This window comes from Puccinia triticina, chromosome 16A (assembly GCF_026914185.1).
Source record: "Puccinia triticina chromosome 16A, complete sequence".
In the NCBI taxonomy this organism is placed as follows: Eukaryota; Fungi; Basidiomycota; class Pucciniomycetes; order Pucciniales; family Pucciniaceae; genus Puccinia; species Puccinia triticina.
The window spans coordinates 971,949-999,206 of NC_070573.1; the positions used below are offsets into that span (position 1 = coordinate 971,949).

The window sequence follows — 27,258 nt, forward strand, 5'->3', positions numbered from 1 at the left end:
ACCCGTTTACGATGTGTCCCAGGGCTTTAAGTTCTGAGAATCCAAATGAGCACTTGCTCAGCGAAATTTTCATCTTCATATCTTGAATTCTCCCTAAGACTATGGATATCTTGGAAAGATGGTCATCCCAGGTTTTGGTGAATACAATAATATTGTCAATATATATAATCAACCATAGCTCACTAAGCTTGCGCCTAAATTCGTTGTCCATCATCCGTTGGAAATGAGAGGGCGCGTTCTTAATGCCAAACGGCATTCGTTGATACTCATGGATTCCCATGTGTGATATTATTCTAAGGAATTTTCTACTATCCTTAGCCACCTGGTTCTGATGAAATCCTTTCAGCACATCCATACATGTGATGTATCTTGCTCCGTGCAGCTTTGTAAGAGATTCAGTAATTTTGGGCATGGGGTACCTATCTGGAGTTGTGTACGAGTTCAGCGCGCGGAAATCGCCTACTAGTCTCGATTTGCCATTGTGCCAGGCAATAATCACTGGAGTGGTGATATCTACTCCTTTGTTGGACCCTACTTTCCTTAAAATGCCCATTTTGACTAGAAGCGATATGTGCTCTTCAATCGCTGTCTTACTCCAAGGGCTTGCTGGATAAGGTGGTTTCCGAAGTGCTAGCGGGTACGGTTTGTCTACCGTGAGCGTGATCTCTACCTCGTGCCCACGAATAGACCCAAAGGGTTCGTCTGGCGTAGCAAAAGCTCTCTTGAACTTACCTAACATACCAATAAGATCTTCCTTCTGTTCGTTTGTCAATTCAGTATTGACCTTGGCTTCTCTGCAAACTTCTTCCGGAAAGGATATGTTCTCATCTCCTGGCACAACCGCATTGATGGATTCGTCAAATTCAAAGATTTTGCTACCAACAGTGAATCTTCGCTTGTCTTCATTTAACAGTGAAATCTTGTATTTAGCTAAGTAGTCGTTTCCTAAAATGAAATATTGAGCTTTCATGTTCTCCATCACTACAAACTTTAACACAAGTTTCAAGTCCTTCAAGACCAGTCTAACATTCACAACACCTAGCGCAATCAAAGCTCCTGATGCGCTGCTGAACTTGCCGGGATTGAGGGGCAGAATGAACTTATCCCATTCAGGGCAAAATTTTGTCAAGTAGTCCTTACTTACTACTGACTTCACCGCCCCGCTATCCAACAGAACTAAACAGTCTTTCTTGCAACAAGACATTTTAACTAAGTTGTTCTTCCCCGGCGTGTCATTTGACATATGATTAATAACTCCTATTATTTTTTCTTCGGGGTCTGCATTACTCTGCTCTTCTGATGATTCATCCTTGTTGTCCACCGCGTTTACATTTTTAGGACAAGTTCTAGAGGTGTGGCCTGTTCCTTTGCACGTATAGCATTTGATGTCTGTAGGGGTATTCTTAGGTTTATCTCCTTTATTACTACTCTGCTTTGACCCCGTTGAGGTCTGGGATTTTGGCGGAAATCTGCGCCTGCCTATCCTTGTTTTATCGCAGATATCTTCTAAGATGTTGATAAATGTGCTAAGGTCTGCGTCTGGTGTACGCATGGCATTCATGGCCGCAAATTCGACTTCATCTTCCATCAGGTTTAAAAGCTTAAAGTTAATGGATTCTGGACTTAAGTTCGGCTCAAAGCATCTGAGGCGCTGGTGTTGCCTAGTCACCCACGTTGCAGGAGCTACTTCTCCCGGTACAAACTTGTCTGCGTCAAAAGCCGACTGCTTCTTGCGCTTCCAGGCTGAGCTACCAAACTTCTTACATATCTCTCTTTTCCAGAAGGCCCAGGTTTTTTCCTCGTCATGTGTCAGTTTCATGGTCTCATACCATGACAGCGCCGTACCAGTGAGCATGTTCAGGAGTTTTAGCACGATGATCTCGTCGTCTACCTGGCCATCCTTTTGTGCGGTATCTATCCATTGTACAAAACGCAGGTGATCGTACTCTCCTTCACCTGAGAAGGTAGGCCAGTCAGTCTTAGCTATCGCATTATTGAGCCGCTTTTTCAGCTCAAAGTCATGGCTGTTCTCTGGTTGACTTGCGCTTGACTGATTTTGTTCCACTTTCCTCTGCTCAGGATCCGTGTTGCTATTTGGGATGTTGGTTGGTCTTAGAGATTCCACTGTCCTCGTCAATTCAGCTATCTCTTCTCTAAGTCTAGCCCCTTCCGAGCGGTACTGGCTCATCATTCTGTCTATCTTCTCATTAAGCTTAAGGGAGTCTAAGCGCTGGTTCTCGCTTTGTTCTTCCAGCTTTTGTTCTACTTCGCCGCTTATATGAGAATCTCCTGACGAATGAAACACTTTCTTCATCTCGCTGATTATTTTCAGCTCCAAGGCAGCAAAATTGTCGCGCATTTGGCCGGACAAGTCGTTATAGGTGTTATCCTTATCAAAACCCTTAACCTCTGTCTTTGGCTGGCTGATACTCTCGGACAATGTTTGTTCAAGCTGAAAGACCCGCGCGCTGAGGTTTTGTAGCTCACCAATCAGCTTAGGATCCTCACGGTCTACACTCAAGATCTTAGACACTGTTACATCGTTGGATTCTTCGATGAAAACTCTCAACTTTAATTCTAACTCTTGCACCGCACTTACATCTAAACTCACGTTGCTGGCAAAAGCGCCTGGTTGTGCTTTTAACTTGGTATCAATTTTCTCAACATTGTCTTTAATATTGCTAATCAAGAGGGGCAACCCATTACAAACGGAAGCTAGACCATTCAAAGAAAACTTAACTGATTTAAAATTGTCAGTCAGAAGGTCTTTGATCAGGTGGAAGTTATTCGCCATAGGCGTCGTGAGATCCTTCTGCATATATTTGGATAGCGCGGACCGAAACGCGTCGGTGTTAGTCATGACCTGTCTACAGTTACCATCAACGACTTGCTCCAGCTCGGTAAACATCTTGGACAACATACCACTAGCGTCGGCCAGCGTCAATAGTCCCGTCTCCCTTGGTTTCTGGACCTGGATTGGTCGATCGATTGATAACCCCCTTGGATGGTTCGCCCCATCCTGAAGAGTTCGTCGTATACCGACCTCTTGTAACCCTGACGCCTCCTCATTCTGGTGTTCTGGGTCGGTTGGTCTGGATCCTCCACTTCGGGAGATGGCTGTCTGTTCCTCGGTGGGTTGGCCGGTGGTCTGACGTACTCCTGATGCCTGCGTTGGCCTCTCGCTTGGTTGACTGGTTGGCGGCCCGTGTGGCGCGGAGGCGGATTGTTTGGCAGGCGCGTGTTGTGAGGATTCCAGCCCTCCGCCAGCGAAAGAATCCTCTCTCGTCCTAACACCCGTTCCAAGCTGTTGTGCGATGTCACCGCTTGATCCCTCAACAACGTCATCGCCTCTCGGTTGTTCCCAGCTTCCGCTTCGAGGTACGCTCTCTTGAAGTTCAGGTGGGTCTGGAGGAGCAATGCCGTCGCTGGGCTGAATTCTCTGCGTATTTCCTCCACGCTTAAATTCTCCCGCTGGAACGAGCGATGGTTTTGCTGACCTGGTAGAAGAAGATTGCGAACCAACTCTTGGTTCTGGCTTCTTAGGTGGGGTCATTGCAAAGAGATGACTAACCTGTGCCTGTAATCTTGATGCTAGAACTGCTGTCCGAGGCTGGTCCTCTTCGTGTGTTGTTATCTCCCCTGACAGTATCGGGTCGATCGTCTCCTGTCAAGATTCTCTCCACTCCGATCGTAGACGCACCTGGTCGAGTCAATTCTCGTTGTATATTCACCGTCGACGCTCCGTCGTTATTGGCAGGTTCTCTCGATCTGATATCGGCAATCAGTCTAGCCACTACTGGATGAGCTTGTCTAGGGGTTAACGCTGGGTCGATAACAGGCTCGCCTCTTGGGTTAGCTAGCGCTGGGTCTAAAGCGGTGGACAAGCTCGTGCGAGGTTGATTAGCGGTGTTTCCGGTGCAACGAAACAGTCGATCGAACAGATCTCCAACTCCGTTATCAGAAGCCGCTTGGTCTCTAGCGGTTTGATTTGGTCTGGGCGTTTCCGGATTGCTCTGGGTGTCGGATCTAAAGAACTGGTGTAGTGACGTCTGTCTGGATGTCACTGGGAAGGTATAAGGAGAATGGTGATGAGATCAAGAGAATTAAATTGAAGCGGAATGTATACAAACTAATGGCTGTACGGAACTGCTTACTGCTGATCACTCTGACAACTCAATTGTCCGATTGATTGTTCGCTACTTTTTTAGTACGTCAAGTCTCTGCGCTCAAACCTACAGATGTCAAGACACGAGTAATATTCAAGTCAGATTCTCAAACGCTGAGTTGAAGATAAGGGTAAGAGATTTGTAAAGAGAGGACTCGAGTGAGCGAGTGAGGAAGTATGTATGCAGGTATGATCGTCCTGAATACTGGATGATTTTCACGTGTGAAAATCCGGGAGGGGTGAAGGTGAGATAGTATGCAGGTGTTAATCGTCTGAATACTGTAGATAGTCAACTGATAAGGTTGAATTTACTGAGATAATTGATCTCGGGGAAAGTACGATGAGGCCCCCAAATGTCAGGGCGCGTCCCTTCAGTGACAGCGCTCTGAATGAGAATCACGGCTAAGGCCGGTAGACACGACGATACAGTCGGAGCTAAGCTCTGGATCTACTCCGCTGAATGAGCCGGAGGATAAATACCGCGCCTCTTATCTAGAGGGGCAGGTTGAACACAGCAACCGAAGTCTAATGACTCCTACGCGAAGGTCGAGCGGATGAGAGAAAGGGATGAAGCTCGAACTTACCGGTTATAGGCGAGGTCAAGCTGTAAAGGAAAAGGAAAGTTAGTTAGAGAAAAGAATCCAGAAAAAGCCCCGGTCGTAGTGTTCGAAGGTATCGAAGGCTACAAGGTAGACGGGCTTGGTAAAATCTGAACTGAGGAATCCTCCGATACGGAGGGTTTCTCTACATATAGTACTACGGATTTGTCGATCCGTAACATGCTTACTTGCAAACAATCACTCGTCTGTTGCGGACTATCTGTTGCTGCGCAGTTAGAGTCCGCCTGGCCCGCGCTCAAGCGCGGGTTTGTCAGTTGCTGCGCCTGCTGGGTTAGCAGTTAGCTGACATCGGGCGAGCCATGAGGGCAGCCCCAAGAGGTGTGGGATGTGGGCAGAGGGCGCTTGCATTCAAAGGCCCCCAGAAACACCTTGAAGAGACCCTTGGTTTCACCTCAGAGGTGAGGCAAGGTGAAACTGTAACGCTTCCTTCCCCAGCACTTGGTGAGGTGAAACCATAAACACTTCTTGCCCCAGCCAAGATCCGCTTCTCATACAAAACAACCACTCAGACCCCACTTCACAAATTCACACACCTAGGTGTAGTTCAGAGAAGTCTTGATTTATTGCAAACACTTAAATTCCAGTAGTAGTAAATCTAACAAAAACAATGGTTAATAAAAGATAGGAAAATATGTGAAAACATTGAATAATTTTACCTATTGAGGTTTAGTTTTATTAACTAGACAGGCTGTTGATGTTGGCGATAGACTATGAGAGAATATGTAAAGTGAGAAAATATAAAAGAGCATTGAGTTGATGAAACCTAAGATTGAGAAACAGTGAGCAAGCAAAGTACCTCTCCTCCCCCTGATCAAGTATCCTCTGTGTCTTGAGAACTATGCCTGCGCTTGACTGAGATGCACTGATTGATATGACATTTGGATGAGTGCTTGATAATGTTGACTTTACCTTGATTCAATATTGGCGGGGTTCATTCAATGGTGTGGAGTGTGATCTTATAGGTACCGGGTTTGTTTGCTCTGAGAGCTTGAGATGAAAATTCTAGAAGCTTATTTGAGATTGAGATTGAGCATGTGACATGTAGTGAACATTTCATCCAACACCAGGACCACACAATCATCAATCAGCGGCTGAAATGGGCCCCACTGATGAGCCAGGTATGCCTTTTCTCCACTACTTCAGTTGTTTGTGACACAAAGGCTCACATATTCCTCCTTTTCAAAAGGCTAAACCCACGAAGAGAGTGTTACATACTATGTATTTCCCCAAGCAGGAGAAGGACTGGCACCAGCATGTCAAAAATGCCGCACACAAGAACAACGTCCAACAGCGCAATGAATTGAGGAGGTCAAGGGTACCCCTTGGGAGGCTGATCCAACTCAGGAACAGGACAACTGGCAATTCCATGAAGAAGACATTGCTCATGAAGATTGTACATGGGCTCACATGATCGCACTGATTGGGGGACTTAACACACAGATGCTTGAACCAGAGAGGAATGATTCTTCGCCTCTAGAGCCTGGGGTTTAATATTGACAGCAATTCCATTTAACTGATGATTCTTGTATGGAAAACCTCCATAAATCACTTTTGCATACTGTGAAAACCCATTCATTAACCTTTCCACATAGGACCTTAAATGAGAGGCAATGGTCATTAATTGGTGTCTATACTTTGCCCCTTCCCACGCCAAATGTAAGTCTGACTGATCCACCAATGGATGTGTTAATTTTTTATCTGCTTGCTATCTAGATTGAATTTCTTCAGATCAAAATCCACAATGCATGTTTCACTTGTTACAAATCACAAGACAAAACTTTCCAATTCATAATCAAACTGCACAACACTGAATCACCAATTATTGCCTCACATTAATGTAAGCTCGTGACCGAGCTTCACTGATCTGAGCGTCTTGGGAGGTCTCAACGGGGCACGGTACAAGGTCAAACCTTGGAGGGAAACACTTCTGGAACCTAACTAGGGATGCATTTCAACTAGTCCAGGGGAAGTGTCAGTACTTCCCTGCCATTTACAATTTTAAAGATGAAGAAGAGGAAATGCTCACCTAGTCCAGGGGAAGTGTCAGTACTTCCCTGCTGGACTAGGAGGGCGCGGGTCGACGGGGTCTAAGAACTCGGTTCGAGGTGATTTGGTGACATCCTCGTGACTCCTTTGGTGAGGTCGCGGGGCGTGAGCTCACAATTAACTGAAGATTACCCTTCCTATCACCTCCATCTGGCCCCTAACTCAACTTTTACTCAAAAGGAATAATAGAATGTGATGGTTCTTGGTCTTCAGGGTTTTAAACCCTGCAGCGGCGCAGCCGCCTTGGCCTCTAGTTTCTGTTTACATTCATAAACAGATAAAAATCCTATCAACAGGATATATTTCCCAGCTTAAACTCAGTTCAAAGGTTTGATTATTGTTAGCAGGTTTATTTTCTGCCTTCAGGTAAAAATCAGTTATTATTTATTATTGTTATTTCCTATTATTGTATTTACATTCAAATATACTTATTAAGAAATAGCACATTTACCATCAAGGAACACATCTGACACCTCCACCCAAAAGGCAAAGATATTCTGTAAGTGTTGAGATGGTGAAGCTGGTGTGTAGTCTTTGTATGCTTGTATGTAGATATGCTTCTACCAAGCAGCCCATTACTACAGTCTACCAGTTTCTCACTTGCCTTTCTTTCTGTACTATCATATCTATCATTTACCATCAAGTCCTACCATGAGTATTGGTGGCCCTCCCTGGTGTTCCTCAACAATAAGGGACACACAAAGAAGCGCGGTGTACGCGCCACCACCACACCCCAGCAATCTAGACCATCAGGCACAAATTTCAAACAAAGATAAGGCTACAGGAAGAATACACAAAAGGTACATATGCAAGTAAAATAAATCAGGCCCCACCAAGGAAAATATGTTTCAATTGGAATTTGGAGCAAAAAAATTACAAGAAATGGTATTTCCAACATCCTTGTGTCTCATGGAATCCGCTCGCCGCGGGCTCAAATCATCTCTAGCCATGACATGGCAAAAAAACATCAAGTCAAGCTGGAAGACAGGTACACAAACTCATCCAGAAGTCACCTAGGAACCAGAGGGCAATTTAGCAAGTTTCCCCCAGACGGTCTGAGCGGATCCCTGTAGCTCTATAATGTGTATCATGGCTGGCTGAGTAGGCACGTAGTCTTCAGGCTGTCCGTGAGAATGGGAGGTCAGGAAGGAGCTGAAGGACAACGGTACTGCAACCTGAGCAAGGCAATCTGCTGAGATTCTGGCCGTGTCGTTGTCTCGGAGCCCATCTGTGCCAAGCAGAGGTTGCCTGGTGTTGTTATTGTTGCTGTTGGCAGTCGTTGAGAAACATCTGGTTGGGGGAAGACAGGGGCGCCTGTGGGACCCGTGAGTCGGCTGGGGTCAGCACAAATAGAGGCAGAAGCAGAAAAGAGATTCGGAAAAGGAGAAATATCTTGCCAATTATTGTCATCGTGCTGCTCGGCCAAAAAGATGCCGCTCCTGCTCAAGGAGGCAAAGCGGGACATGAATCTGCAGCACCAACTGACTCACCCCTCCGAGATGCAGTAAAGTCAAATCCAGTACTATTTTCTTGCCAGCTAGAGGGACCCGTCGGGAAGATCATGAGAGATCAGATGAGTCGGACAAGGAGATTTGTCGGGCAGACTGAGTGAGTAGGATAGTGGGAGGGAAGGGGAATTTTTCACCCAGCGTTCGAGGAGAGAGTCAATGGCGTCCATGAGCTTGTTCAAGAATAAATCCATCCACTGCGGCTGAACCTGGTTGAGGATGACAACAACGGAATGGTCGTGAGGAATGCTGTTGAGATGGCTGTAGAACTCCTGCAGCTCCAGCGCTTCCTCCGCTGTCATCTGGCCGCGGAAGCTGATCTAGAGGTCAAGAAGGCTCAAAGTTGGAACAACGGGCGCTGCTCGGGTGTTAGAAGCATAGGACCTCTCCAATGGAACATGTACATACATTTGCAGCACCTTAATTTATACACAGGTCTAGATGAGGTTGTGTGGCAAACCCGAAGGCTTGTCTGGTTGTTATGTGTGGAAAGGGTCAGTTGGTAAGGCCGCGGCTAGATTGTAGGTTGTTGATTGAAACTGGTTGGTATGCGGGCGATGTGGCATCGTGGAGCAAAGAAACGGTTGCTGAGTGGCATCGAGGAACAGAGAGACATTTACAGACAGCTTTGGCAGGTGGATGGGCCATGTTTTTCTATAAAAGCAGAGCGTTATCCAAGGGTGTTTCCCCCAGGGCAATTGGGGATGCTGCACTTCCAGCTACCCATTGTCCTCAACCCCTCTGCTGTTGCGCCTGCGCAGTTTGAGGGGCAAAGAGTGGGCCCCCCACTGGTCAGCAGCCTTTTCTGCGGGCCGGGGGCCTTCACGTCCAACCTTTTTGACCCGCACACTTGATATGGGCTGGAGGTTGAGCCTGGGGGCACAGCACTGCTGATGTTGGAAGGCTAGGTTGAGAATTTAGAGTGCTACTTTTTTTTTTGATTCATATTGATTGAGGAAAAGTTGTGCATTTTACATTGGTTTTTTGTGAAACCCATGATTTTTTTCTCATTTTGTGTGTTTACAGGGGGAACCCTTGAATTTTTTTTTTAGTTTTCTGGAAAATCTGTGTCTTTAATAAACTTGGATACATTTTTGTTTTTACAGTGTTTCTTTTATCACAAGTACACTTAGAAACCATTCACATCATGGCAATCATCTAAATTAGGCCACATTTTCTTAACTAGGAAATATCCCCACACTGATTTTCAATCAAATGTAGCAAATCACTTCTTAGAAGTAATTTTCTTTCCCCATTTAGACTAAGCCAAGTAATCATAACCCAAAGGGGGAACTTATTTCATTACAAGCGTACATCATTCCCAAAAGGTACATTTATTTCACATTACATTGTACAGCTTTCTCCATTAGTATATTCATTTCACTACATTGTAAATCACTCTCAGACATAATTTTTCCCTATAAAAGGAGGCCTCTCTTGCCCCTTCTTGGGGGGGGGGGGGGGCTTTCTCCCCTCATGCTTGCACTAGTGAATGATAATTGATATTATTCAGCAAACATCACTTCAAAAATTGCCCCCATCAAACATTGTCTTATAAAATTGCCCCTTATCAAGATTTGCCTCCCATCTCATCTTGACTCAAAAATATGACTTATTAATTTAAGTTCAGGAATCTCCCAGAGTACCAATCACATCAAACCCTTCTAAAATTACATCTTACATCAAAATTAAATATATTACAAGCTTTAAAAACAACAATGAGATTTAAATAGCTTAAAATTCAGAAGATTGTGCCACACTTAAATTCTAGTGTACTCACAGAGTTTATTTAAGGAAGGTAGTCCTTCAAGCACCTTATAGCTCAAACTTACCTAGTTTTGCTATTTTCCCTTCCAAGCTCTGCTTACGTCTGTGTGAGATTTCCACAATGGACATCAAGGAAAAACACAACCAGAATGAGAACAGCACCACATGGAAGGAGAGAGAGTTCCTGCGCTCCCCGCGCGCATCCTACCATCGGATCAGGTGCACCGCGGCTGGGATAGAGAGTCTTGAGATCTTGAAGTCTTGAGGTCTTTCCGCGCGCGCCGAGCGCAAGGAAATCCTGAGTCTGCCTGTGCCTGTGTCCCAAACTGACTAACACAACGGACGTACTAGAGTATTAGAAGAGTTTCACCTGACCTCATCTTTTGCTTACAGAGATTACTTGCGGAGTGCACAGGTTTATTCACTTGCGGATTATTATGCTATAGATCAGGCTTGTTGAGGAGCTCTGAAGGCTAGCGGAAAGTAGCAGTGCGGAGTCAAGACACTGATATATAAATCACTCAGCACGGACACATATATTCTTGAAGAAGGCGGCTAGTGGAATTTTCTACCCACCAACCACCCTTTGATGTGGTAAGCCAATCCTGAATATGGCACCAAAATCAAAGTCTTTTCCCCTCAATATAAACCTCTCTGGAATACTCAAGGCCCCACCTCACTCAAGGATCAAGGCCAGGACAACTCATACCCATCAATAGGCCCCCCATTATCTCCTTCCTCTATTTTCCCCACCTTCTGGATACCCAACTACACCAACTCAGTATTTCTCAAGCACCCAGCTAGGCACAAGTGGGAGAAAGTCACCCATCAGACAGAGCCAGACTATTAGGAAATACCCTGGATATTCATCATCTTTTCCCCCCTTCCCAATCCAGCATAACAACCTTGTTTTGGCATTAGCCACACATGTAATAACCATAGAGATCTCATCCTGGTTACCCCTTGTCTCCTTTGGTTTCAGCCCTTCCCTTTGCAGCCACTCATATGAAATATAATCCCTTTCTTCTGATGTTTCATTGTCTCTCCACATTCCAGCCTCATTCCAGAACTTTCCATCCCCATAGCATTTTCAGCCTCAGCCCCTTGATTGAGAATTTTCACTGTTTCATCTTTTCTTCCAACCACAACTCAGCCCCATAATATTTTGTATATATTCTGCCCTCTTTGGCCCTACCTTTTGTTCCCCATCAGATCCTGTCCCAGCAATCCAGATCACTGGTCACCATTCACTAGCCTAGCTTATGCCATTAAATCAGAGTGGAAAAGCTTGATAAAGTCTATGCCAAATATATCAGGTTGGACAGACTTTATATTATCCTTGACTCCTACTATTAGATTAGTATACCCATTAAAGTAAAACCCTACAGACATACCTCAAGAATCTCCATAGCCACACCTTTCCTTAAGAGTCCATAATCTTATATTCTTTTTCTTGTTCCCCTGAGAGGCAGCCCTTCAAGCACCAAATCCCTCTCAAGCTCTATTCTTCCCTCAGAGTAGTTCCCCAGCGTGCTACAAGAAAACCCCACAATGGCTGAAGATGTAGAGACTGTAAAATGAAGATGTGTCTGGTGAGAGTCGAACTCACGACCTCAGCTATGCTGAGACACATACTAGAGTGCTGCCTTTACCAACTAGGCTACAGACGCTTGTGGCTGCCAGCTGGGTGGTTGGTTGGTAGTGCTCATGGGTCAATCCAACAGCCCTCTATACTGTGGTGATACATCATGGTAGCAGACTAACAGACAACTCAACAGAAGAATCAACAAATCCTACAGCGGCTCTCCAAGAGAAAGAGCAGGAGATATCTAAGTCGCAAGCTTCTCTGCAAGAAATGATGCAAAAAATGTGGGAAATGCGCAAAAATCAGGAGAAGATGCAGGCAGTACTAGAAAAACCTCAACACAGACCAATCTCAGAAACACCTGCTCTAGCACAAAGAACTTCTTTGAGATTTGCAGAGTCAACACCTTACACGGATAGGACACAAATTTTAGAGAAAACTCTGGGTGCAGGGGACAAGAGCTTTTTGATGTCACCAGGACCATTACCTGGGGCCAGAGGTCCATCACCAGAGTCAAGTCAGGCCCGACCTCATACAAAAATAATGTTGCCAGACAAGCGCAAAGGAGTTATAGCAGACATCAAGAAAACAAAGACTCACTTTGACGGCACCGAAGTAGAGACATTCATACAGAGGGTAGAGAAGGTTGCTTCAATTCAAGGAGCTTGTGCAATTGACATTGCATTTCAATTGCCACTCATCATCAATAATAAGAAGATAAGTGAAGCTCTTGAGCAGATGGACAGACACAAGACGGGTAACTGGGAGCTTCTGAAGAAGCAGATGATCAGGAGATGGGGCAGGGCTATCCCTTTTAGGAAATATAGGGAAGATGCCATACCACAGTTGATCCAGAAGGCCCGTGACAGCCAGGGTATCAAAACTAGAATTGAGTATGAGAAGTTCATTGGTGAGCTTGAAGAAATGACAGATTATTTTACCCAAATGGGATACAGTCACTTGAATCCAGAAAGCCGTAATCCTCTTTGGAGGGCCCTTTCTGCTGAGATAAAGAAGGAAGTCACCAAAGAGTTAGCTGATTTTATGGTGTTATGATTTTATGCAAGACAAATTTGAACACCCTAAATGTGTATGTACATTGAAGCAAACAGGGGACTCAAAAGAGGGGACCAGAGGTACATGAAGCCAACTGCCAAGGAAGCAACCAACCAGGCATTTTGAGGCAGCAAAAGAGAAAAGAGGGAGCCTAGAGGCTAGAGAAGAGCCGTTGTGGTAGAAAGAAGTGGACCTCTGGTATGAAATGACTGGAGCGGACCTTCTTCTATGCAAGTCATTCCCCAGTAGTTGAGGGAAACTCAGAATTCCGCATAGCATAAGTGTAAAAATAACTCTGCACAAATAAAGTAACTGTAAAGAAATCATAATAATAGTAATACATTGAAATAGTAAAGCAAACACCGTAAAACACCGCAAAACACCGCAAGAAGTAGCTGTAAAAGAAAGGTAGCCATAATAAATGCCTCCGCAATCAATATCCTCAAGTAAAGTAAGAATCCACAAAACAATAGTCAAAAACCGTACAAGATAGCCTGATCCCCCCCCCCCCACAGGGGAAAACACCTCCCCCTTATATAGACAAACCTCCACCGCTCCACCATAGAAAATGAACCATGAGAAAACTCTGCCGCATGTCATAAACCAATAGAAAAATGAATAACAACTAGAAATCCTCCTCCCATCCCACGCACGCCGCATGCCTCTGCTCCCATGTCAACATCTGCACCTCCACTGCTTGCTGTAGACAGCCGCCAAACTCCCAATCATCCATCATCCACGCCCCTTTCTAGCCTCCGGTATTGGGATCCCACACGCCGCCTCCGCCCCAGCTACGCCTGCTGACATAGCCCGCTTCAGCTGCCACGGCTTCCCCCAATTGCCACGCCGCTCTAGATAGTCTGCGCTGGACTGCCTGGACTCAGCTAGTCCGCTCTGCTCCGCATGCCACAGCTCCGCCGCCTTTGACTGCACGCTCCGCGTCCAGCTTATGCGCTCCGCCTCCACCACATGAAGATACTGTGCCGCCCCAACTACCTGCAGAACCCTTGTGCCCCACCGCAGCCGCACGCCCAAACCTTGTTGGTCACTTTGGTGCCCCGCGCCAAACTTAACCACCACACTGTATGGGGTGTTAAGCAGAGAGTGAAAAATCAAAATGGTAGATTGAAGCAATACCAATTGAAAGAAGAAACCAATAGGAAGTCACCTTTCTTTTCTGAAAAAACATACTGAGATATTGGAGTTGGAACTACTGTATTGTTTCCTTTTGGCGTGATTTGCAAGTGTTGATTATTTATATCCCAATTTCTTAAATCCACACAATCCTAGAGCTCTGGATCTAAGTTTTGAGGTGTTTTTTTCTCACAAAATGGCACAAACAGCCCACAAATCTCACAGTACACGTTGGAATCCCCAGAGGCCTGAAGGCCCTATGGATCACACTACAGCTGTGCCAAAGCAACGAGAAAAAGTGGGCCGGTTGTTAGAGTAGTCCAGGGAGGCCCTAATCGAGTGATTAGTCCCAGGGAGGGGGTATGACAAAACCGGATCCCCTGGGGGGAAAATCCGCTGGCAACCCCCCCCCCCTTTTTAAATATGCACAGTCAACACTATCTCTACATGTTTGTAGCCCACCAATATCCTGCCCGTTGTGGAACTACTCTTTGGGGGAATGGAGCTTAGAGAGGGATGAGTGCGTGAAAGGCTGCCTCTCAGGTTGGGAGAGTAATATGGAACAAGAATAAGAGTATGGACTCTTAAAGAAAAGTGTGGCTGATGAAGTATTGAGAATAGTGCTTTCTAGACAAAATGATGGGAAAAGGAGTAGAGTCAGACTGGTTACTGGTATTCCACTATAAGGGTAATTCTTTCAAGGTAAGTATATTTCTAATGATATATAACGTTAAACTGTGACCAGAGACAATGAAGATCTGATGGGGGATAAACAGAATGGGCCAAAAGGCTCCACATTTATAGTGAGGGGACAACAGGTGGTTCTGAGACAAAGAGGAAGATGGGTAAAAAGGGTACAAAAAGCCTCCAACAAGGGGACAAGGCAACAAGCCAACAAGGCATCTACTACATGGCTTGGGATGATATAAGAGGAAAAAATAACCATGGCACATGCATCAGCTGCCATGCATCTGGGAAGGAGTTACGCATTGATGGAATACAGAGCAGTAAATTCTAGTGAAAACTCAGGGTCCTTCCTAATAGTCTGGCTCTGTTTGATGGTGGACTTTCTCCCACTTTGAACCTGATTTTGTACACATTTTATTACCCATTGTGGAGGGTCATCCATGAAAGTGAATACTGAAGAGTTTAGGCGCCTTGTGGAGATGATTCTAGGCTATTATGAAGTGTCTGTGGGTGTGGATTACATGTACCAGAGTGATTTCTAGAGGGTGTTGGGCAGTGATTCCTTCCTGGTGAGTGTCTGAGTGATGTAATAAGGTTTTGATTAGGCTCACCACACCGTTGCCCTATCCACCGCCACCATCACCACACACCACGGGCTTGTTGCCATTGAACCATTTGCTTTCTAACCATTGCCAGTGCCACTTTGCCAGGATAGTCTCAGTGCTTATCATACACATTCTTTTACAGTTGTATACTTCACTGCTTGCACAGGCACCTCGACCATCCTATGCGCCCATGTTGTTTGGTATAGCCAGCCCTCAAGAGAACTTGGTCCTGTAACCTAACCAAACCCAACTTTTTGGTGGCTGTGGTTGGGCTAGGCGGATGAGAATGGCAACAGCTTCTTCTCTGCGCCATTGATGCACTCATTGTCTTTGCTCCCTGCATCCATCTGATTCCTGGGACTTGGCTCCTCCCTCCCCACCTCTTTCACTCGCCCTCTCCAACCCCTTCCCCTATCCTTGCCAAAATCTTGGATTTTCCTCACCCATCCAAACCCAGATGTTAGAGTTAATGCATAATGACATCTAAGTTAGATTTACACAAAGCTTGTTGAGGTGTTTTTCCTCTTTGTCTTTATTGCGCTTCCTTTCCGGCCTGTTTTCTGTTTTCTCTCATGTCACACTCTGTGACATCTCAGTTGGTGGAGGGGTTTTTTTAATGGTTTTGTGTGTTAATTTTTTTTAGGAATGCAAGGCAAGAAGAGAATCAGGAGTTGACCCACAAGTCACACAGGCCTGGAAAAAGCCAAGGGAAAGTTGCTGTAGCTCTTCAAGCTGCTCAACCAGCAGAGCCAGTGTCTCGAAGCCTCTTCCGCCAACGCAACTGCTGGTGGTGTCTCTGCCCAATAATCATCATCATCATTGCAGCAAAAACAGCAACAGCAGCTCAAGTGTTGGGACCACCAGCCGGAGCCCTGCCAGGCCTTGAAATGTAATTGAGACCAACAACAAACCTCCCCTGTTACTTGCCCCGCGCACCCAAGACCCCCAGCTATCCCTTCCTACCCCCTCCCTGCCTCTACATCCATCCCTTTGAGATACCCCTTTCACAACTCCACTTGCAGCCAGACCTTACTCAATTTCTTATAGTCTAAACCCAAATTGTCTTAGTGTAAACCCCCTCCTTCCCTCAGGGTTCACAAGCAACCATTACATGTCACATATAGCTACATAGCCTGTCTTCCTCTCTTCCCTGGCTCAGCAGAGAACTGATTGTCATTCTCTCTGAGTCAGGTAAGCTCTCTCTTCTTCCTTTTTGTCTTTTCCCTTTTCTCTGTCCTGTCAGGAGAGAACTGATTGTCATTCTCTCTGAGTCAGCCTTCCATCTGAAATATACTTACTTGGGCACTAGAACTCTCAAGACGAGCTCTCAGTGCCATCCTTGCAATCTTTAGTGAAGAGTCCAAACGGGACTCTTACACTTAGAATTACTATACCTCTCTCTCCATTGGTGCTACTTCTTGGAATTTATCATTTATTTAGTTGGTTTTGCTTTGCTTTTTTTTGGAGTTCCATTCATTCATCTTTTTCTATTAACCTGGGAGAGGTTGCAGTGATGGATACTATAAATCAGTTAGAACTTAAGGTAGTAAGCTCTCAATTCTGAGGCAGGCAGAGCAGATATTGGAGGACTTCCCATTGAGTCTAGGAGCCTTCCAGATCTCAATTTACACACCCAGATTCTTAATTTTTGACAAAAAGGGAAATGTTTTCCTAACCCTACAGTTGATTAATTTCATGTGCACTGGTTGAGTTTTTGATAGGTGTCTTAATTTAGGATTTAGAGGGGCATCTAGAGCTCTCCAAATGATGATGGGAAGTCATCCATTGACTTAAACTGACCTCAAATCACATTTTGCAAAAGCAAGACAAACAAATTGTTGGAGGAGATATTCAGTGGTGGAGATTTAATGTGTATCTTCAATGGTGCATGCATTCAACTTTAATGATACAGCAAATTGTGGAAAAAGGTTGAGCTCCCTGGCTTCGCTTGTCCCTTGAAGCTGTGAGGGTGTGGAACGGGAGAGGTTTGGATTGCACATTGAGGCGCCTGGAAGTGCGGCGGCGTAGCCGCCTTGAACTCTAGTGAAAGCTAATTACAAGGCGGTCAATTTCTAGCCATGACCGAGTAACTGAACTCATCATGCCAAGAACAAAGAAAAGAAAGAAGCGAACTAACATTGATTAATTGTTGGTCGAGAATTTGTGGCTGTATGAGGCAGGGCCAAGTTAGGGGACCGAGGTCAAAAAAACAAAAACTTTAGTTTGAAGTGCGCCATGAAGCTCTATGGATGAAAAAGGTAAAGATATTTGCCTGCAATTGGGACACTCGTAAAACACTGTCGTTCCTTCGTCAGCACTTCGTAGTTGAAGGGTATGGTATCTCATCTGAGGGTGTTTGCATTTTGGACAGCTTTCATCCATCTAAAAACGGAGGCATTTTTTTGAGTACAACGAGAGCGGTGAAGATCAAAATCGAGAGGAGCCAGCCAAAAGGAAAACGAAACAAAATCAGAAGTCTTGTTTACTCCGACAACAAGGGTGTACATGAATCGGACGAGAAATCGGACGGTGAGGACTGACCAGTGGAGCAGCTGCTGCATCATTTTGGTGTCCTGCCGAGTTGATTGTTTGTTGAACCAGCGTACGTTTTTGGCGCAGTACTGATGGAAATGCGTTTTGATTTGACCGAGTCACAACCGCCAGCTCGTCGTGTACTTTTTTATGCACAATGTTAGTTTTTTCCATGGGAGTCAAAATGTGAGCGTCGAAACCAGGTCAGTAAATTGCATCTCTTCTTACAAATTCTTTCAAATGAAAATAAAAAAAACTCCAGTGGACAGCCAACCGTTGAATTTGAGACCTCGTTTGCAATGGCCGCATCGAATGTAATCCTGCTGGGCGTTTGGTAGGGATAATAAGTTTCCACAGGTTTCACAGAAAATCAAAGAGCCGATAATCATTTCTTGTTTTCGATTCCTTGTCCGTCTTGCTTCCGATCTATTCGAGAATCTTGCTGGGTCAGAGCATCTCCAACGGTCCGGGGGTGCATTGGGTCGCCTTTAGCAGCCCGCAACCAGATGTCCCGGACTGTCACAAACATTTCACAACAGTCCAAATTATGGACTGTCCAAACCGAGCCGGGGTGAGTTGGCCTGCCAGGCAGTGAACCCGGCGACAAGCGCTCATCCACCGGCCCGAAAAATTCAATCCTCCATCAAAATGGATCCGGTCAAGATGCTCAGACCAAGGAAGAAGTAGCTACTAGCAAGGCCTCCGAAGACAATTTCATCAGTTCCTTCTGCGATATCAAGCTAGAGATGGGCGCATGTAACCCGTTGCGGGTATCCGCTATCCGCTGGCGGGTACCCGCCAGAGGCCCTGGGGTACCCGCCAGCGGATGCGGATGTCTGAGATTCCGGCAGAATCCAGCGGATACCCGTGTATTCCAGCGGGTATCCGATCTCCCTAGGGGATGCGAGCCGCAGCTGTGCAGAATCACTGCGAGGGCTTACCCTTGGCCCCACACCCCCGGCTCCCCCTTGGTCCCGTACCCCGACATACATGTCCTCCGCTGAGGAACTCCTACCGTGCCAGGCGGTAGGCAGTTGGTGGAGGGGAAATGAGAAATGAGAAACTGAGCTGTGTATGCCCTCCGGTGTGATTGGCCGTGAATGAGTGCAGAGAAATGTGTAGCGTTGGGGGGGGGGGGGGGGGGGTGATTTTACAACGGCTGGAATTGCGCGTCGGCGGTGTTTTAGTTGATAGAGGAGCCGGGGATACTGCCGGCGGGGGTGTGATCAAAACCAGAAAGTGGAGAAGACCAATGTTGCGGGGTAGTGAACTTAGAAGACGTGGGATTCTGAGAATACGGGCAGAAGACGCCAGGAACAATAAACTTTGAATTTGATGGAAGACTGAAAAATATGGTTCAGAGTAGGTCCATGCCGCTCCAAAGCCTGAGTTCAAACTGAACTCAAACTTTGGAGTTTGTGACATCTAGCAGACATCTCATCACAACCTAGCGGGCACGGGCGGGCTACAACAACTAGACAACTGAAACAAAACAGGACAAAAAGAAAACAAAACCAAAAACATAGAAGAGAATAGAAAAAGGAAGAAATCCTGAAACGCCTTGACGATGCGCGCCACACCGCACTGTTGGACCTGAGAAAGTCTTGAGGGCTGGGGTCCGGGACTGCGCCATAACTCTTAAAGTCTCATTGAGTCGCGGGACCCAATCAAAGTTTCATTGAGTCGCAGGACCTAATCATATTTCATTGAGTCGCAGGACCTAATGACGGCCGCCGGCGCGCACCACACGCAAGAAAAACTTAACCCCCACGCGTGTACCCATCTGTCCACCACACCGCCCCATCCCCTGCTCCCCTCTAAGACCAAACACCATCATATCCGCTGACCACCATCATATACTCTTCACCATTACTTATAAAAACGCCAGAATAGGTTGAAGTCAACAAAGAAGGGAACTGTGCTGACAGTGGAGTGATGTGCTGTCAGCACAGTTATTTTATATCTCAATACATGTTTTATCTCATTCTTTAGCATGTTTTGAGGCGCGGGTATCCGCAGACACTGCGCCGCGGTTATCTTTTTTTTTCTGTTATTCAAATGAATATTTTGTGTCTTGAGCACCTTTTGAGGGGCGGTTATCCAAATATACCCGCGCGGGTACCCGCTGTTGGATGCGGATGCGGATGCGGATGCCAGGAAATGGCTAAAATCGGCCGCGGGTACCCGGATGCGTGGCGCCCATCTCTATATCAAGCCATCCAAGACATTAATGGTCTCAAGAACAATTTGATCGAGCATCTCCGGAAGAAAAAGGGCTCGGAGGCTTGACATCAATTTTTTGTCATTTATTTTTTACTTTTATTTCTCTCTCAGCTAGTCAAAAACTGTCTCCAAAGGTTGTTTTTTTTACTTGTTTCTTGATTGACAAAAAAATATTGTTTATTCTTTTTGCTTTTTGCCCCGTTCTGATTATAGAATCCTGGGCGACGTTGAGCCATGTGGTGCAGAGAAGTTTATCTTCAATGTTCCAGCGAGGATTTTAGGTTTTGGTACCCTTGGTTGTTTGGTCTTCAACAGCAGCTGAAAGTTGAGGAGTTGGAGGAGGTGATTCATTGGTGGCACCGGTGGTGTTGTCCATGGTGTGATGTGTCAAGGTTGTCTGTGGTGAATTGGTGGATAGGATCCTGCGGTGGATATGTTGGGGAAGTGGTGTCAATGGCGGCTTGCCCAGAGCTGCCAAAAGAGGAGCCTCAAGCGGGTTTCATCCACCCCCGCGAACTTTGGCAGCCCTGTTGGCGGGTCCGCTGAAGGCCAAAAATGCCTTCCGGCCCGCCAAAGTTGGACTCAGGTCGCGCAACAGCGGCTCCGTTGGAGATGCTCTCATGACACTTCAAACATTGTTGGATTTCCTGCGCGGAATATCCGGTAGCGGTCACGTGATATCCGGTAAATACCCGGAATATCTGGTCGGACTCTTGGATTGGGCTCCCCACTCTCACACCCATCGGGCCCTTTGTCTCACTCTCGTGGTTCGAGACAATTGCCTTACTCCCTAGTGAGTACGTGCTAAAGCTATTGGCATCAATGCAGACCGCCGCTCCCGCCCCTCCTTTCTCTGGGTGAAACGACCCATCACTGAAAACCAACAATGTCCCCGGATCCAAAGCAAGAGACAAAACTAAAGACTTAACAGAGGATATTGCCTTGTCTTTCAACAACCCAAGATTCAAGTATTCCAGCCCCCTTGATGGGGTTCTCCCAAACTCGAAAGAGAGAGAGATGGTCTCTGGATCCTTGACCATTGCCTGATCCACCAAGTCCGCCGCCAAGCCATTTTGCGCCAAATCAGCAAATCTAGCCGTGGAATCAGCCCTGCTTGATAGGATGAACGTTTGGACCGTGTTGTTAGCTTTGACTGTGATCAATTTCCTATACAAGAAGGAGAAGCTAGTCCTTATAGCCTCCTGTTGGAAACCTGAAGCTGTGGATCTCAATTGGATGAAAGCGTTTGATGTTGAGCAAAAAACCCCCAACGTGAATATGGCTGCCAGGCTTTCCACTTTAGTAGCCAGGGCAGCTACCTTCCCTCTGTTCGGATCTGTGGCCCACAGCGCCGCTCCATAGGTCAACCTGGGAAAAAGAACGGTTTTTATCAGCCTCACACTGTCCACCTCCCTGAAACCCCATCTAGTATTTCCAAAAATCCTTAGCTGATTCATTGTTCTGTGAGCTTTCTCCTCCAAAGCCTTAAAATTCCTGTTGAAGAGCCTCTTCCTGTCCAGCCACACTCCAAGCCACTTGACTTCGGACATCAATGGTAGTCTTTGAGCACCAAAAACAAACTCCCCCTTGGGTGGTTTACCTTTGGTCAACCACAAGAACTGTGCCTTGGCCTGGTCAAAGATTGCTCCGTGGGTTTCACCCCATTGGAGAGCGCAAAGACCCTCCATAGTCGCTGCCGCTGTCTGCACCGCTACCAAATGAACGACATTGTCTACATAGCCGATTGACACTGTGTCCAGGGAAGTGGAAAAACATTAATTCAGCAAAGAATTATTGCATAATATGTAGAGTATCACTGATAAAGGGGAACCCTGTGGTAAGCCAATCTGGATAGGGAACGCCTCCAACGTGAAGTCATCAAGTCTTATGGTGGTCAACCTGTCTTTCAAAAATTCTGCAATGATCAGTACCAGGTATGTAGGCCATTTCATTTGGAAAAGATAATGGATGAGCCTCTTTGGGTGCACCAAGGGATAGGCGGACTTCACGTCCAGAAAACGCCCAGCCACCACTTGGATTTAACCCAGTGCTTGAGTGCAAACAGAGCGTCCTCTGTCCCCAAGCCTTTCCTACCGCCAAAATGCCCTTCCGCCAGGACTCCCGACTCCTCCGCTGTGGTGTTCTGTGCCTGTTGCAATGCCAAGAGCATGTATACAGAGGTATTGTAACAGTACAGTTACATACATGTGAAACCCATTACACAAGGAGTAGATAATCTTACACAAAAGTTAGAACATTTACATACATACAGCCACAGCGGATTGGACGGAAGAATACACAACGTGGATACTATTACGAGGACGAGGGAGGAGGGAGGAAGGAGGACCAGAGAGAGGCTTTGACCCCCAAATCCTGGAAAGGAGGAGTATTCTAGTTGGGTGCAGAGTGCATGGAAGGTGGCTTGGTTACATAGCAACAAATTCTAAAGGATATGGAAGGTGGCTTGGGTACATAGCAACGCATGACATCAGGCAGTGCAATATATCCAGGCAGATAAGGTGTACAAATAGTGTCACTGCAGCATAATTCCCTCATTGTTTGTGTGACTGTGCAGTACAGGTGTACATATGCTGTGCAACTGAGATCCCCTGCAGCTAAATTCCCTCAAACAAATTCTCCTGGAGCTAAAATCCCTCACTCTTCAATATAAAAGGAGCTCTTCTCCCCCCCATAATTTCTCTTTTTCACCATCAACCTATAGAAGTCTGGTCACATATGCTAGTTTAGCAGTAGTAGTTTTGAGTAGCGTAGAGTCAGTCAGTCAGTAGAGTGTTAGTGAAGTAGTAGAACCCACAATCAACAACCAACCAACCAAACAACAACAAACCAACAACCAACCAACCAACCAACAACCCATTCTCCTTATTAGCATATTAGTAGTAGTAGTAGTAGTAGTAGTAGAAGTAGTAGTACAAATTATAACATCAACAAAAGTAGAGGAACTTCACCATAACAAACCACGTTATCCTTAGTTATAACCGGTCTAAAAAAAAACAAATTGAATTAGATATTTAGGTCTGATAGAGATTACTATATAAAAGTAAGAGCTATCTTGGAATCTGCCACATTTTCTTAAATATTGATTACAAGACTCTTGGTTATTTGCATAGTACTATTAGAGGGGCAGGTCTGTCAAACCACCCGTAGATTTTAATAGCCTTTCAACCTATCATACAATTTATTTCCCCCTCAAAGGAACTTTGATTACCCATCCATCCCTGGAGTCCTACACCGCCCATGCAGTGATCCGCCTGGCCACAATCAGCTCAAATAGCTTCCCCATGGTGCTGAGCAGAGAAATCGGTCAATACGCCAAGGGATTGGTGTAATCAGGCTTGCCATGCTTCCTGATGATAGCTGTTACAGCAACCTTCCAGATTGTTGGAAATTTGCTCTTCATTAGTATATTGTTATACAGGCTTGTTAGGTTTCCCGCAATATAGTCGGAGAGAGACTTAAGAAGTTCATTAGCAATGCCGTCTATGCCCAGCGCCTTCTTTGGTCTGATTCTCTGGATCACCAAATGGATTTCCGCAACCGTCACCGGAGGGTAGCTGACAAAACTAACCAAGAGATTAAAATAAGTGTCTTCCAAGTCAATAGGTACATTAGTGACTGAAGTCCCTCTGAAGAGAAGCTCAGCTTGTTTGTCCTTATCATGGACAATAGAACCACCCTTGCCGCGGAGCGGTAGCACCTCTCCTCCTGCTGACTTGGTAGTGGAGCGCAGGACTTGGTACAAGTCGCCTTCCGAGGGATCCTGTAGCAACCTTCTCAAACCCTATTACGGAGTGTGCTTTGGCACACTCCTATTATGGAGTGTGCTTTGGCACACTCCTACACCGCGGGGCGAATTCGAAAAGGCTGTGGCGCCACAATCGCGCGGCCGTATTCTTCAGCCCCCACGACGCCACAAGGACCACAATTTGCGCCACCATGGCGAAGAGGTGGCGCCACAACGGTCGCCTCCTGGGCGCCACGGCCGTCAGGGCAGCACCGAGTCGCCGGCGAGACCATCGAATGACTCAGCGTCACAGGGGCGGCCCCGGGGTCGCCCACCTTGCGCCCCCATCCGAGGCGGCTGTGAGACCATCACACCCCGGAGACTTCATGGCTGTTGGCCGCCGCGGCGTCCCGGAAGCGACCCCCGGCGGCCACCATGATGCCCTCAGGCCACGCCCCCAAGACACCATGGCTGCCTGTGCCTGTGGCAGCCCGGAGGCGATACCTGGCGGCCACCCTGCTGCCCTCGGGCCCTGGAGAGCCTGGGATAAAGGGATGGCTCACTGGGATCCGGCCATGCCGGCCGTCATCGCTTCTCCCTCCAGGAGTTATTATGACTGATGGTGAAGCCATCTCGGTCACATTATACATGGGGCTGTTACAATGACCCCATGTTTCATGTTCCAGCCCAGAGGAGCAATCTGATCCAAGCCACGCCCGCCCCACCTGCAAAAGCGTGGCTGCATTCATAAACAACCCAATCGTATCATGGAGGATGGCAACCAGTGCATTGAGACAGATGGTAAGGTTGCATCAGTGAATCACGCTAATCATTTCAGAACTGACCAACTGTCCTTGTTTGTTGATTCTAGACTACATATACAATGGTACAAAGTACCTATGTAAGTCCTGCCCCCTTTCTAGGGGGAACATCAGTTGGCTGCGTCACACACGCACTCCGGTACACCGACTTAACTTTGGTCTTTGGATGGCCCAGAGGGCCGATGCCCAGGGTAACCAGTCTCAAGGGCCCCCGCCACTTGCGGAACCAACACTTGATCAAGTGGATCCCACAACAGCTGATCCATTGCAATATGAGGACGACCTCGTTGATAGCCGGTTTTGGAATGATATTGAGGCTGCCGCTAACAACACCAGGACAATTGATGACGAGCTCCAGGCAAATGAAAATCCTCAACCGCCTGTAAACCCCAACGCCGACTGGCAAGAGGTGATGAACAACGAGCTTCACAATATCTTGTCGGCACCATGAGAGCCCCCTGAGGCCCGGGGAATATCCGGTTGGCCCACAGAGGTTATGGGCTTGGTCATCCCCAGATATGCCAGCTGTTATCCGCGGCGCGGATAACAGCACAGATTGATATCTGGCGGGCTGGAGGTGTAGAACTTAGGGCTATGATGACGGAGACAATTACGGTAGCTGCGGATTGCACAGCCATAGCAAACCTAACCATCACAGGGTCTGTTAATCCGGATGAATGCACATCATTCCAGCAGGAACCCAGCCTCCCACGCCCCATGAGAATGTTTGGCGCCGCAAAGTGAGTCCATCCACATCTCATCTCACCATCCTCCCACCAGATGATGAACTCCTTGTGCATTCAATGTCCAGACCCAGATTCGACGCCTCGCCGCCGAGGCAATAATCAATCCAGACTTACAGGCAAATGCAAATGACAACCAAGAGCGATCGTTGTTCCAGATGGTCATGGTAAGCTCACTTTCATTACCTACTCTTATGTTATCACATTGATGATGTACTCTATCCCATAGGATGGAATACTGCGCCTTCCAGAAGAGTTGCGCAGGACAGATTTCTCCCCAGGTCTTGTCAAGGGTAATCACGAAGCCGAGCAGCATGTGCATTCTGCAGTGAAGACCCAACTCAAACAGATGCGATACAAGGTCAGATGCATAATTCTCACCGGGTTTGCCGCTTCCGGCGGTGATTCCCCGCTCCCTAAAGTTCCCAATCTCGTGAACCTCGCCAGGCTGGTGTGGGCTAAGCTCAATCCTGGCACCACCACCCTAACCCCAACTCAAATTGATTGCCTATTTGGGCCCGCCACACGAATCCGCCTGGCCACAATTATGAACGCATCCAACCCTCAAGACCGAAACATCTCGCAGTGGGATCAAATTGATGTCAGAATCTGAGCTCTTAGTCCGCTCACTTTCTTTGTTTTTCTGTTCCTGTCCCCAGTTCCCGTCCCAGTTCCAGTTCTTGTCTTGTTGTCACCTGTTCAGTTACCTGTCCAGTACCCAGTTCCAGTTCCAGTTCCTGTCCTGTCCATGTCACCTGTTCAGTTACCTGTCCAGTACCCTGTCCCTGTTCCTGTTCCTGTCCTGTCCATGTCACCTGTTCAGTTACCTGTCCAGTACCCTGTCCTGTCCTGTCACCTGTCCCCTGTCATTGCTGTTAGGCCCCCCTTTGGATCTTGCTGGGGGGCTCTCTAGTTGTTTGGTTGAAGTCTGCTCCTTGGACATGAAATAAAAATCATCAAGTCTGAGCCCCAACCAAACTGACCAACCTGAGCCCCTAACCAGTCAAGTCACCAGCTCCTCTTTCACCTCCCAATACGCCTCCATCGCCTCATCACCTTGAGCTGAAATCTTAACAATTGACACCACCCTCCATGCACACCAAGCCCTGACAGGTGACATCACCAACCAGTAAGTCGTCTGCTAGCCTTGCCTGCCTAATCATCAGTCCACCAGCCATCTGATCCCTTGTGACTCACAGTGGGTACCGTCTGCTTGCCCAGTTGGATGCTTGCCTTTTTGGGGAGGAGCCAAAAGAAGGCGAACTTGACGCAGCGGCGCTTGTGCCCCCCACCACGCAGGCAGCCATTGATCAATTTGTGGCTCGTTCGATGCCGCGTTCATGACCATATAATTAGACAAACTTTACCCTGTTCACTCCCCAGGCAGGCACACATATTCCTATTGCCCACTATTTCTGTTATCAAGCAATGAAATCCCTCTGCCTAGTTTGACCCATCATGTTCCGCGTGCGGGCTGGACCCGCAGCACCATCTACCTTGGTGTTGTTTGAGCTGAGCCCCGCCAAAGTGGCCCGTTTCTAGGCCCCAATTGGCCTTATTAGTCGGCCCTGGGGTCGCAGGGTAACGCCCCTCTGCCGCCGATCGGCGGTGAGCTACCCCGTTGTGGGGCCATAATCCAAAGCGCCCATGGGTCGCATCTGGATGACTCACACATGGGTTGCATGTGACGCCTTCATCACATGTACCCCTGCGCTGCCGCTGACACCTCGGGCACAACCCCTCAACCACTTATGGGCCGCATATATACAACCCAGTTCCATGCCCAAGGCGTTACCCTGCCGCGCAGCGGGGTGGCTGCCCCACCCCCCTCCCGTTGACCCGGGGCCGCCCAACAAGTCACACCTTCCACGGTCACCGGGTGTCAATAGGGCCGCCGACCGCCGCCAAAAAGCCCTCTGGTAGGCGTCAGGCGGCCATCAGGTCCATGCGTGCAGGGAAGATCCCCCCAAGGGGGCGTCACCTCCCACCGGCCTGCCAGCGCCAGGGGGCCGTCACGTTGA

At 47.2% G+C, this 27,258-nt stretch overlaps 1 protein-coding gene across 1 annotated transcript; it reads right to left on the reverse strand.

Annotated features, from left to right (window-relative positions):
* Positions 1-17,315: 17,315 nt before the first annotated feature.
* Positions 17,316-18,094, reverse strand: PtA15_16A115 (uncharacterized protein; the record flags this gene model as incomplete). Its single annotated transcript, XM_053163773.1, has 4 exons — positions 17,316-17,340; positions 17,446-17,555; positions 17,715-17,848; positions 17,980-18,094. 4 exons carry the CDS (start codon positions 18,092-18,094, stop codon positions 17,316-17,318), a joined length of 384 nt encoding a protein of 127 aa, XP_053027764.1.
* Positions 18,095-27,258: the final 9,164 nt, after the last annotated feature.